Genomic DNA, 13590 nt, shown 5'->3' on the forward strand with positions numbered 1-13590 from the left:
ACCAACATAAAATAGAAAGGAAGCAGCCCTTTTCCTATCCAGTGCTAAGAGCACCACGGTGAGTGGTCAGGGAAGTCTCTGGTACATTGAAAAATTTCCGTGCCAGTGTTTAATGTGTTTATTCTACTGCTACTCTGCCGGGACAAAAATAACACCAGCAGGGCACGCTGGCGGGACGATGGATCCCCTGTCAATACTACAGTAATTGACAACATACAATTAAGTCTCACACCTGTTTATTGTAAGTAATTCATAGATAACCACTTCTCGTACACATTTTCACATTGGCTTTTAATGCTTTTGTTTTTCAAGCTCAGGGACACCCAAACTTCATCTAAGGGTCATCTCTGCAGTTTACCCAGATCCAGAATGCCATACCTACTACGTAAAACTGGTGCAAGTTGGTATCACTGAGGTGGGTAACAGAGATGGCTTGGACACTACACAACCCAACATGCAACGCCCGTCAGCACGGGCTGCTCTACGCTACGGGAGGAAGATTTTTTGCTGGGGTGCATTCAACTCACATGCCTCATGTTGGCCGTATCAGCCCAAGTCATGCAGCTGTCTGCACGCAACGCTCTACACAGTGCAAAAACGAAGACGTCTATACATCTGGAGTAAGAACAGTGGTAACAAAGTCATAGCTACATATTCTTCTCTACATTTTTGTTTATTGAGACAAACTAATTAAAAGGCACAAACATAGGGCATATGTTTACATGGACATTATAACAAACATATACATTAAAAGTGTAGGAATGTGTTTCCTTTCTGCTAAACAGAAAGTTCCTAAGCTTTTATATATACAAAAGTTGTACAATTTGATGTCCTAAAGTACAAAAGATCATTTATAAAATTATTTTACACTAAGCTCTATTTTTTTTTTTTGTTGTTTTTGTTTACTATGTAGTCCAAGCCCCTAGAACAGTTTCACGTAATGATACAGATACCTGTCACCTGACCCAGAAGTCTGGCAATCACTGCTTGTACTGACACGGCAGGGTAGGAACGGAAGCAGTCCATTGTGACTAGTCAGTCCTGCTAGCACTCAGTGAAAATGCGCACACGCTAATCTCCATAGCTTTCAGCTTCATTAAAATAAAAACATCTCAACTCATTATTATTTTTTTTTTAATGTAGAGTCTTGGTTTTAGGGTGGGTTCTTTTTTTTTTTTGTTGTTTTTTTTTTTAAACAAAGTTTTAAAAATGTGAATATGTGACATGATAGTCTAAAAAGTATATCTGTTTCCCTAGATTTTGCTTTCTACGTTATGTACAGATAAACAGGTTAAGAAATAAAAAGCACATGTAGCTTAAACATGTGTGACCATTTGTAGAGCAGTTCTGGGCAAGACGGTTTGGGCCGTCACCCCAGAACTCCCACAAATTGATAGAAATGTGTTAACACAATAGAAGAATAACGTAAAAATGATGATGTTTGCAAATATTTACAAAGTTGAACAGATTTGCACAACACTTGATTAAGAAATAGGGGAGAAATTAAAAGACGCTCTCTGCTTGTCCTGAAGGGGCATCCTACCTAGTTAGTGGTTAGAATAAAAACTGTATACAATTTAATATAAGACAAAACTTCTAGTGAACAACTAACACGTCTGTCCCCTGCTGTAACACCAGCAGGTTCTGATTGGGAGGCAGAGGGCATAAAAATCACACCCAGCGCCTCCAGAATCTTCCAGCTTAAAGCAATGTTTCTTAAGTTTCAAAGCACTCCTTTTGCTCCTAGGTAAGAGTCCCATAGGGGTCTGACTGCTCAGAGACCATGCTTACACACATTGCGACTCCTCTTCTGTCAGCCTTGGCTGTCTCTTGCCAAACAATAACAGTTTGTTTTTTTAAAAAATGTTGACTACAATGCTATATTCCCTTAGGGTAATATGTTGGGTAATATTTACATCTCCAAATATCAGGTCACAATCCCTATTATATGTTGAAGTTAGAATGATAAGTTATCATATGCTTTGCATATCAGAGCTGGTATCACCTTTCCCATAGGGAATGCTGCCTGAAATTATCATATTCCCAAAGGTAAAATGCATATTTCATCCAAAATGCATTTTTTTTTAATAAATGACAACATTGTAATTCATTTACTCATTAAAAAAAAAAAAAAAACGAAAACAAAACAAAACAAAAAAAACCATCAACACAGACAAAGATTCTACACTAGCCCAAAAAAACGGACCTAAGGACTGGCAAGTTACATTTAGCCATCTGCCCTCTTAAAGATACAAAGGGGGTCTTTGCTAGTGTTTAGATTAAAATAATTTTCTAAGTTATTCGGGGGATAAAACATAAAACTGGTTTTTAATGACTTCCTTAAAGAAAAAACAACAACAACAACAACAGAAAACCTCTGGCAAATACGAATCTGCTCTAATTCGTCATCAGTCAGCTAAAAGGTAAAACTCACGTTAAACGAAGTGCTCCAGTGAAACTCAAGATTGAACCACACGAGCCAAATCAACAGGGGAAGATGCTACTATGCTCTCTGATGGTGCGTCACCGCGGTGCCTTAGATTGGATTTATTATTAACTTAAAAAAAAGGGGGGGGAGGGGGAAGGAAAACAAAAAAACAAACAAAACCAAAACAAAACAAGCAAACAAACCCCAAAAAAGAACTGCTGGTAAGGATTCCATTTTAATCCTTTTAATACTGTTGAGAAATTCTTTACCAGGGAGGAGACGTGGGCAAGGCCTGGGGCAGGAAAGGCATGCTCTCTACTGGTCTCATCGCTATGTTTAAGGGACCAGCCAACGTCATCGGTGTGGGGAGGTTCATGGGAGACGTGATAGTGACCGGGTGTGCTATATTCACTGGAGCTGTTACTGGGGTGGGAAGATTGACTGGTGTGGTGAGCGTTAATGGAGATGTCATGGACAATGGACTGGTTATAGTTACAGGATGCCCTAGGTTCATCGGACTGGATATATTAACTGCACTTGATACATTTACTGGACTTCTCATGCTCATTGCAGCTGCCACTGTGACTGGGTTTGTGATAGTCCCAGAAGCCACAGAGGACGTTATATTGAATGGAGTAGTAAGAGTCACAGGCGTAGTAGCAGCAGTGGAGGTTTGGCACAAGTTAGCAGCTTCTAAAAATGAGACATAAAAAGACAAAAAGTTTTTAACACATAAAAAACCATGGACGAGATCTAAAAACAAAAACAAAAACAAAAATCAAACAAGTACAAGAGTACAAATTCTGGAATCATTTTCTGTTAGGAATTATTATTAAGTTAAATCTGTTAACATTCGATAGCCTACGAGAAATACAAACTCATGCAGTTCATTTGAATTCAGCATTCTTTCCCGGGAAATCAAACGAGGTCTTTAAAGAGGGTTTCGATGTTCATAAAAACAGCATCGTACAATCAAAAAATCCTCCCGAGAGGAACATTATAAATAGAGGAGAGAGTGTACATACCGAATGGTACGTACTCTATAGCCTTCTCAAAGGTGAACTGACATTCTGTGAAGGTTTTAAAAAGTCGTTATTAGGGACTGATAAGCACAGCTCATTGCAATATTTACCTGCTCACTTCACACTTAATCATTTCTACCAGGCTGTTCCACCGATCGCGGCGCTCCTACTGAGCGACTTCCAAGGCTCCCCAGTCCGGACAGCCTCCGACCCCACCGCCTCTCACACAAAGCTACCGCCCCGCGCCAAGCTCTGCGTGACTCGGTTTTGCAGCAAGCAGGAATTAAGCGGCAGACAAGGAAGAGCCAGGGGCCCGTGCCCGCTGCTGGGCACTGCCGGGCTGCCGCGGGGATCGCTGGGCATCAGCACCACCTGCCGGCTGCCCACACTGAGGAGGCTCCAAAAACAGAAGCGGGCTGATGGCCGTGGGTGAAGGAAGGGGGTGGCTGCTAGAGAAACCGACAAAAATACATGCTAGGTCAAGGTTACAGCACGTCTAAGTCGTGTCTTATTCCACATTTGTAGGGCAGGACACCAAGCTCAGTCTACACCCACGTGTCAGGAGGTAAGCCAGGAGCAAAGAGTCCACTGCTGCCACTCGGGCAATACAAATGTACCAAGACAGAGTTAACTTTGAAAGCAACATTAGCCCCATTCAAGGGTTACTGTTGGTTCTTCAAAGTCCATATCTAGGAGGAGTGGGAGGGAAGGGAAAGAGTAAAAAAAAAAAAAACTGTGAAAATGAAATAGTACTAGACTAAAAAGATCCCATCTATTGTAGAGCCAACACGACAGGTGGCACCAGCGCAGGAGAACCGGCATGAGAAGAGCAGCACACAGGCATGGCACCGGCTGGCCCAGCTTCGCCCTCCACGCGCAGTAACACGCCAACAGCCCGCCCACATCCCCTCCCCAGTTCAGCTAATTAATGACCATCATCCATTCCACAGCATTTCTCCCCGTCCCCCTCCCTCACCCACCAGTCCGTCCCAAAGCAGATTCTGTTACAGTGCACATAATGGCAATAAGAAGGGGGGAACAGGAAACAGGAACAAGCAGAAAAAGGTTACTCAGATTTTCTACATCCAGCACCCCTTTGCTTTATCCACCTGGTGGCCTGATCATATTTAATGTCTGCTATTGCTACGTTTTAACACAAACAAGCTGTTTCTAAACTTTAAATCACAGGATTCAATTCAATTGAAATAACAGCGAAGGAGAAAGGAGCTAGCAGCCTAATACACAAATATGACCTAGAAAAGAGGGAAAACTGAAAGGAAATTAGGAGAAAAAGGGGGAAAAAAAGTGAGTTGAGAACATTTATTACTAAAAACAGACAGTGAAAAGCAGTTAGTGGTCACCAAGAATTTCTTCTAAAACATGTAATCTACAAGAGTCAATGACAGGCATGAGAAAGCAAACTGATGCAAAAAGAACGAGCTAGCAGTAGCAGGAAGCTTTAAACCATTGTACACCAAACAAGACACTAAGCTGAAGCAATCTATTCTCTACAGAGCTGACGCACTGACCAACAAAAGGAAGCTATTCAACTTTGGTGACAGTAGGACAGGCACATGTAAGCTGGTTGCCAGCAATAATGAAAAGCACTTTCACATATAAGTTAATTTTGTAATTAAAAAAAAAAAGAGATGGAAGAGTAAAGTTCAACAAGTTTCAGAAAGCTTCATGCAATACAATCACAAAGTGAACTGCATAAGTCAGGAGAGAACGGCTGGAAGGAACACAGAAAGCATTCAGATGCAAGCTGATGATGCAAAGACAGAGGTGCTGTACGTGTGTATATATATACATATAAATATATATATGCACACAAGTTAACAACTGGTAAATATACATAAACACAGCTCAAAACCACATGCAAGCGGAAAAACACACTCTTGCCTTGGAGCAGATACAAACATCCCTTTATAATTGATGACTGCCACACACACATTGAATCACAGAGACCAAGGGGAAGCAAGCAATAAAGAGATTCTTTACGAGCTTAATTTTGGTGATGATATCCTCCTGCTCATTTTCAGCTATACCTTCTAGCTTCCGAGAATGACATTTTTATCTACCACTCTTTTCTGACTCCTTAAACTCCCCATATAACCATAAACTCAATTATCTTATAAAACCAAGTAAGTTTTGTTCCATTTTACCTTTCTTCCTTGCTTTGACGGCCTCTTCCCACAATCTCAAGGTCTCTACCTGCTTTCCAGGCCAACTTGTTACATGCTGCTGCTGCTGCTGCTGCTGCTGCTGTTGTTGCTGTTGCTGCTGCTGCTGTTGCTGTTGTTGCTGTTGTTGTTGCTGCTGCTGCTGTTGCTGCTGCTGCTGCTGCTTCTGATTGCTGGTCTCTTCACTCATGCATGCTATGCCAATTAAGTAAGAACACAAATTCACCTTGAAAATTTACTCTGTTTTCTGCTGAGATGACAAAGGCTTCCTCCAAAAAGAGTGGAATCTCGCAGGATTCCAGGAGCAAAAAATCACAGAGGTGCTTAAAACCATGTAATTAATTCTGTGTTTTATACAACTACTTTTCCAATGTTTAAAACACAATGCAAATCAGGAACATCTGCCTTCTCTGCCAAAAACGAACCTCCTTTCTCATTATTTTATTTGTATTTTACAAAGACTGAAATAAAAGACCACAGCGAGTCTCTAGAATCAAAAGCTGGTTAGCAGATTCCACTTCTTTTAAACCTCAGTTCCATTTTTTTTCCTAAAGGCCTTTTTACTTTTTCTTCCAAGCATGACTTCAAATTTTCAGTTTACCTTTGCATCACAGAACAGCACATTACTTCCCCCTGGCCACATTACAGCTCATCATTTCCACCTCTACCAACTGCTGTAAATGCCTCAGATGAACTGGCTTAGCACCGCCGCACTGACTTACAAAGCCAGAGCTGTAACCCTACACCTCAAAAAATATCTCACATTCAAATTTCCAAGCTCAACAATCAGGCATTTTAGACATTCCCAGCAGCCCAGTCTAGCAGCAAACCAATTCCACATATGCCAAGTTCTTGAGCTACAGAAGAACCTGTTATGAAATATCTATTTTAATAGGTGCGAATACCCACAGAGGCAGGTATGCTCTTGCATTTTAATGTAATCAAAGGCAATTCCCTTTGCAAACACATTGGTATTAGAAATGCTTTTAAAACGTTCACCTACTTTTATTGATGCCTTGTTTACAGGTATTACAGTTGATACTTTGGCTCTGCCCGTGTGTCTTTAAGTGGCTGGTGATATATGCTGCACTCAGAAGTTTACCACAGATATTACACGATACCTTTCCTTCATGGCGCACCATGTGTGTCCGCAGTCTGTCTTTGGTGGCAAAGGCAGCAGTGCACGTCTATATGAAGGACAACAGTTAGACTCAAAGTGCAGACAGTATGGTTACAGTATGAATTGCATGCCCCCTGCAAACCTATTCCACTTTCCAGGTGCCAGAGGTGTCTTAGGCATACTGACTACCCCAAGTTTTGCCTACACTTATAGAGAGACCAAAATGAAACTGCTGAGCCGAGCTCAGCGTTACCCAGGAGCTTCATGGAAGCTGGCTTCAGAGATGACTAGGACAGAAATTGCATTCTCCACTATCTGAGCTGCCCTAAAGTAGTGGGTTGCCTTCCCTAACAAAGCTAGAGGTGATTTACAGAAACCCACCCAGCACAGGCACCGCTGGTACCTGATACCATTCCACTACACAAAGGTGAAGTGTTCAATTACTTCTGTCTCCAACCAAATCAGAAGAGGGAAACAAAACCTTTTTCTAAAGCCATTCTTTTTACACAAAACTTTCATACATACGATGAGTCACTAAAACACAGGTTGGAACATGCAGATATATTCCAAGCAAAACAGTTAATTGTTCAAAGGTATTCAGGTTATTTCTCTTACGCTAAGTCATCAACTTAGGGCAACGTGCTTTCATGTTCCAGCAAAACAACACATCCAGAATCAACTATCCCAATGCATTGTGAAGGGATATACTGAGAAACACATCACACACACGACTGCAGTAACCAGCACTGAGCTGAGGACGTTACAATCCTCCTGCTAAGCTAAGCGCACCATGAAACAACTCTGTTGTTCTGCAGCAAAGCAAGGAGCCTCTCATCTTCCTGCGGGAGCAGCCCCTGCAGCCTTTCAAACTGCTGCCACGCAGCTGCTAAGTAGTGCAGATGAGACTTTATTCCCAAACTTGCATTCCACAGAAAAGTCCAAGAGCAAATGCAGTTCTGCAACGATTACTCCCCTGAGATTCTAACTATACAACGACATATTGTTCTTAACAAATAATGGTAGCCCTTACTTGGCATTTGAAGGGTCTCTCTGTTGAATGAACATGTTTAACGTGACAGCTTAAATGATCAGGCCTGCAAAAAGAGAAAAAGAGAAAAGAAAACGCGCACTGTTACAAACACATAGCAATGACACCTGAACAGCGCGCTGCCGGCCCTCTGCAGCCCACACCCCCCTGCCTACACACTGCTAGATGGAGCAACGCAGAGGAGCCCCAACCTGCAGTGTGAAACTTACTTCTTCTTACACACCTGGAAAGGGCAGCACCTCGTGTAAAGGTGACAGACCGACAGCCCTGCGGCCTTGCTGAGGGGCAGGGTGACAGCCTGCTGTGCCCGACGGCTGAGCGTGGCTCTGCGAGCACCAGCAGCACCGACGTACCCAAGGTGAGGAAACCATTTCGAAACATCGACTGCTCGCTGCCCGCCTGTGCCCCAGAGCTGAGCACGGCTCTTTATCCCCTCGCCCCTTTCCCACCCCTCGCTACAACAGCTTAACCCCTCTTGGTTATGAAAAGCCAATACTTGAGCTCGCCTGGGATTTTCTACATGGTACCTCGAGAAGCCTTTTCCACAAACACCACAGGTGTACGGTTTTGTGATGCCACCTTCGTGAGACCTCACGTGGTAGGTCATGCGATCCTTTCTTTTGAAGCGCTGATTGCAGATCGGACATTCGAAGGGTTTTTCGTCCGAGTGGGACAGCTTGTGCCGGTTGAGGTGGTACACGTCCCTGAAGGCCTTCCCGCACATCTCGCAGGCGTGGTTCTTCTTGACGGGCTTGCTGGGCTTCTTCACCGTCTGCGTCACTGCCATGGCCGTGGCACCGGCGCTGCTGCTGGGGTTGGTGGCGGAGGAAGACGTGGTGACCGTGGACAGGATGCCGGCGATGGTGGACACCAAGGAGCTTCGGCTGTTGTCACCGGCGATGGTGGAGATTAGGGGCACCATTGTGGTGGGAGTTTTCTTTGGCCGTGACACCAATTTTATCCCTGTGTGGCAGGACTCGTGGCGCCTCAAATGGTAGCTGTCCCTGAAAGCCTTGCTGCAGTAAGTGCACACAAAGGAGGTTTTAGGTTTTTCCTTTTTAATCCCAACAATAGCATCCTTTAATGTTTCTGGTGCGGGCTGAGGTTTCTGCGTTATTGGTAAGGGCAGAATCGGCTTCTGATCAGGTGGCTCTACTGCAGAGCTCAGGAGAGGCAACAAGCTGTTCTGCGCTGCCTGCTGTTGGTGATGGGAGGCTTCGTGTGCCTAAAACCAAACAGTCACACTTCAGTTCCTGGGAGGGATGCTCCCTTTGACACGGTGAGAACATTTACACACTACAGGGAAGCAAATGTTAGACCGAAGGCCGTGGAAGTGCCAACTGGAGAAGCTTACGTAAGTTTGGTTTCAAACAGGGTAACTCACACACGCTTCAAATGCACACACGGCGCGGAGTCTGCGGTGAGGAAGTGCAGCGAGGCACACACCATAGCAATCAAATCATTATTAAGTTTCCAGAGGGCAACATTTCTTATGGAAAACAACGAGGCGCCCGTCAGATCTTTTACTGCCGTATCGCTTGATCTTTACATAGCAGATAACTCGTTTTACTAACGATCGTATCGGGTGCCCCAGCAGGACTTTCTGAGCACTCCGTCACAGTTGCAAAATCCCGCCCCACCTTTCCACTTACACCCAGCTCTCCGCACGCCCGGGATTCGGCTGCAGCTGCCTGGAGCTGAGCTGCGATAACCCATCCTGTTCAAACAACGCGTTCATACCAGCGGAGCACTGAGCAACCAGGGCAACCCAACCCGGAGCTGCACTGCTGCACTCAGCAGCGCCCGCGCTGCCCGACGCCCTGCACAGCTGGGAACTACCAGGGACCGGGGACTGCACAGAGCACGGGCAGGGGAAGAGTTCGAGGCTGACCAAAAGCAACGCCCAATGGCTGAGAGGAGACAGAAGGGCTGGGAGAAGCCCTGGGAAGGCAGAGGGGCACCGGCACTGTGCCATGGCAGGCGGCCCTTGGCCGAGCGGCAGCCCCTGGGCACTGAGCGCTGTTCATTCTAAGGCAGAAAACACTGACATCAAATCTCGCCCGTCAGATGGGGACAAAGCCCGAGCAGATACAAACTTAAAGTGGTTTAGAAACCACACAGAGCAATTCAGCCTAATGGAGCATTAAAATAAATCACTCTAGCACCTTAAGCCAGTTTAAGCGCATCTGTATTCAAGATGCATCTCGGTCTGATCAGAGCAGTTTCAGATCATCCTGGGCATTAGCGCAGTTTGCCTGGTGTGAAGGCAAGCCTAGGGAACTCACACTCGGTGTGAGCTCAGTGCCACAGCCCTCTGGGGCTCCTTCCCTACAGCTTTCTCCCCAAAGCAACATGCAGTGCTCTCACCACTCAAAGCTGGACACTGCAGGCCCCATGCATCTGCTTCTGTTCGGCGGCAGACAGACAGCTTTACAAAGCACAGCCTGGCTAACGCTCAAACTCATGGTGCCCTCACAAGAAGGCAGCTTTTTTAGAAGCACGCCGTGCCCCTCGTGGGGAACCCCTCGCAGGCAACAGCACTTCCCAGCAGTAGCTCTCAGCCCCGCACACCCCTGCTCTGCTCCCTGCTCCACTCACACCTCACAGCGCGGGGCCGACGGCCTTTGGATAAAAGCCATCAGTGGACACAAACACCGAGCCACGTGGGAAGGAATACGTGCTCTGTAACACTCCGAGCCTATCTGACAGGAAAATAGTTTGCAGGTTTGCTGTGATAACAGGAGAGCAAATTTGTAGGAAGGAGCCAGCACAGCCCTGCGGCCGTGAGGAGCGCGGGATGCACCGGGTGCCCGCATGTCACCGCTGCAGCACTGCAAACAGCAGCAGCAGGGTTGTGTGCAGAAGGGATGAGCACAGAGCAGAGCACAGGGCTGTCCCGGTGGCCGTGCTGCCAAACCAACACCGCACACATCCTCCTCACCTCACAGCTCCTGCCCGAGCCGAGCGGCTGCCAGGAACTTCCACTATGGCTGTGCGATGGGACGCCTCCATTGCATTTAAAAAGATAGGACCAACACGCTTCAAAAGCACCATATTAAGCAAGCTGCATACTCGAATACAATTTTAATTTGGGGAAAAAAAACAACCAACTGACACATTTTACAGCCGACTTTAAATAAGCATTCAACAATGTTGTTAACTGCAGCAGGAGACACTTAAGAGCACCTAAGGATAGCTCCTGAGATACGGTTTCAAAGGCAGAGCTAGCAGATCGGATAATAGGAGCCCAAATCCTTTGGACTGGGTTCAAATTCGCGCAGTTTATGGTTATTTTTAAGCCTTACAATATCATCAGCACTCAGAGGCACCGAGGCACTCCTTCCCACCAAAGGGACACAGTTGCTGGCCACAGACCAATGTATATTCATAAGGCTGCGTGCTGCGGGGCCGCCGCTTACGTAAGGGCTGACGGCCGGGTGAGCAGCAGTGCTTCTTTCCATGCAGCCCGGCACACAGCACTGCCCTACACAGCACTGCCCCTCGATCGCCCTTAGGGCCATCCTAAAAGGAGCAGCCTGTGCCCTGCTGCTCGAAAAGGGACACAGCACCTGCTGCACAGAGGCCCCTCACACGGCTGTGCTGCACTGGCACACAGCTCTTCACTATTCCAAACTTTCAGCGCTGCTGTTCCGACTGCCTGGGACAGCTCTGGGCAGAACAGCCCCGTTCTATCAGGAAATCCTCCTTTCTGGGGGGACAGCAAACAAACAATCTTGTGACAGAGGGCCGCAAGACGTGGCACTGCGAACTTCCAGTGCCAGAGGCGAAGAGATTTTTGTGCTCAAGCCTTAATGTGAGAGCAACAAATTAGCGTGAGTCATATCTCGCATACCCTGTTTGATGGATGAGTCCTCCAACAGGAGCAGATACAACTTTCGCTTTCCAGGCTGATACTCAGAGTGGGTTTCAAAATCACAAGGACGGCTCATTCCATACCATAACCATGGCTTCAGGCAGTGACGGCTGCCCAGAGCAGCCACAGCTCGGACTGGGAACGGCCGCTCCCCAGCACAGCCCTGCTGACACACTGCAACCTCCTCTAGAAACATTTTGCTACAACTTACAGCTGTAAACTAACTTACATCCTACATGGAACCTTCCCTTAGAAATCCGAAAAGCACCTGAATAAAAGCCCCCAAAAAGAGCTTGTGGACGTTTGTTCCGTTGTACTTGTTATTTAAGCCATAGGAGGAGGGGGTTAAAATGTACTTTCTGTCACTCATTTGAGCCAACGTGTTGGGGAGAACAGAAAGAAGAAATGCTTAAGGACAGACAGAAGAACGGAAAGCAGAAGAGCACTTTGCGATGCTCGTCTTTGCGGGGCCCGTTAGGATGCTCACATCCCAAGTCCCCGGCTTTAACAAAACGACTCCAGAAACGATATTCGGCATTTATTAGGAGGTTGGAAAGCTTTATTATTCCGGGGGAAGATAAAAGTATCGGAGGAAAACTCCCAGGCCAAAGTCGGCTGAGGACGCTTCCACGCCATCCATCAGCGGGCGCGCCGGGCAGGCGGACTGCCGGCTCCTACCTACGGCAGCAAAACCCTCCGCTACATCACAGCGCGTCGCCGCCGCTCGGGATCACAGCAGCCGCCCCAGAAACGGCAGCGAGCGGCCGCGCGGACACCTCCGAGGCAGCGCCCGGCGCTCCTGGGGAAGCCGCGGCCGCCCCGCACCGCCCGCGAGCGGCGCTTCGTCTCCCGCAGCACGGCGGCCCGGCAGCGCTTCACCTCGAGGACGATGATGCGCGCGGATTTATTTAACTCCCCTTTTTGCAACGCCGCCGCGGTTATGCGCTTTATCACCTTTTACGCTTATCGAAGAGCGAGAAAAACAACGGCGCGGCGTGCGGGGATGCAGCTGACAAAGCCCGGCGGGGGCTTGGGGGCTCCGCGCCGCGCATCGCCCTCCGCACCGCGGCCGGGGAGGGGCGGACGGCGGCGGGAGGGCAGCGCTGCTCCCGGACACGGCGCCCTCGGAGGCGGCACGCGGCCCGAGCCGGCGGGATTAACGGCCCCGCAGTGCCGGAGGCTGCGCCGTGCGCGTCCTTTTGGCGGGGAGCGGGGGGGAACGGCGGGGGGGGAAAAACTCGAATAAAGATCAAAAATAACAGCGGGAAAGGGGATAATCCTCGTGATAACGGCGGGGCTGCTCCCCCCACCCGCACACACACGCACGGAAAAAAAAAAAAATCACAACAAGGGAGGAAAAAAAAGGAAAAAAATAAAGACGGAGAAAAAGTAACAGGGAGAGAGGAGGAGGAGGAAAGGAGAGGAAAGCGGAGGAGAGAAGAGGAGGGAGGGAGGGAAGGAGGGAGGCCGGCGGGCCGCGCCGCGCCGCGGGGCCGGGGGAGGCGGGCGGGGGCCGGGCGGCGGCGCTGAGTGACAGCCGGGCCCTGGCGGAGCGCGGCGGCCGCGGGGAGGGAGGGAGGAGGGGGGGGCGCGGGCGGCCGCGGCGGGGCCTCACCTGAAAGAGGAACGCGGTCCAGTTGGCCTCCATGGCGGGGGCGTCCCGGCCTCGGCGGGCGGCGGCGGCTCCGGCGGCGGCTCCGGCGGCGCGGCGCCCCCCTCCCTCCTTCCCCCGGGCCCCAGCTACATGGAGCCGACAACAAAGCGGCGGCGGCGGCGGCGGCTCAACATGGCAGCGCCGAGCGGCCGCTTCCGCTAACCTCCGGGCTGCACCACTGCGGCCCAGAGGGGGGAGGCGGCGGCGGCGCGGCCCGGCGGGGCGGTGCGGGCCCGGAGCTCCGCGGCGCCGCCCCCGCCG

At 48.5% G+C, this 13590-nt stretch overlaps 1 protein-coding gene across 2 annotated transcripts; it reads right to left on the minus strand.

Annotated features, from left to right (window-relative positions):
- Positions 1–270: 270 nt before the first annotated feature.
- Positions 271–13359, minus strand: VEZF1 (vascular endothelial zinc finger 1). Of its 2 annotated transcripts, XM_042892629.1 has the most exons (7): positions 13291–13359; positions 8329–9026; positions 7784–7847; positions 6637–6820; positions 5616–5828; positions 3454–3498; positions 271–3121 (listed from the first exon to the last, which is right to left on the minus strand). In XM_042892629.1, exons 1-7 carry the CDS (start codon positions 13321–13323, stop codon positions 2694–2696), a joined length of 1665 nt encoding a protein of 554 aa, XP_042748563.1. In that variant the 5' UTR covers positions 13324–13359; the 3' UTR covers positions 271–2693. The 2 variants fall into 2 exon arrangements, with proteins under 2 accessions (XP_042748563.1, XP_042748564.1); XM_042892630.1 differs by lacking the exon at positions 3454–3498.
- Between the last annotated feature and the right edge of the window lie 231 nt (positions 13360–13590).

The sequence above is a fragment of the Lagopus leucura genome, unplaced genomic scaffold (assembly GCF_019238085.1).
Source record: "Lagopus leucura isolate 7727_CA_CO unplaced genomic scaffold, USGS_WTPT01 129-5_obj-0_obj, whole genome shotgun sequence".
Taxonomy (NCBI): Eukaryota; Metazoa; Chordata; class Aves; order Galliformes; family Phasianidae; genus Lagopus; species Lagopus leucura.

Bases quoted from the DNA above. Each gene is read 5' to 3' on its own strand.
- VEZF1 (XM_042892629.1), bottom strand. From the start codon at position 13,323: ATGGAGGCCAACTGGACCGCGTTCCTCTTTCAG. The intron at 9,027-13,290 runs GTGAGGCCCCGC...GTTTGGTTTTAG, and splicing joins GGACCGCGTTCCTCTTTCAG to GCACACGAAGCCTCCCATCA. The intron at 3,499-5,615 runs GTAAAATGGAAC...AAACCTTCACAG, and splicing joins CGTCAAAGCAAGGAAGAAAG to AATGTCAGTTCACCTTTGAG.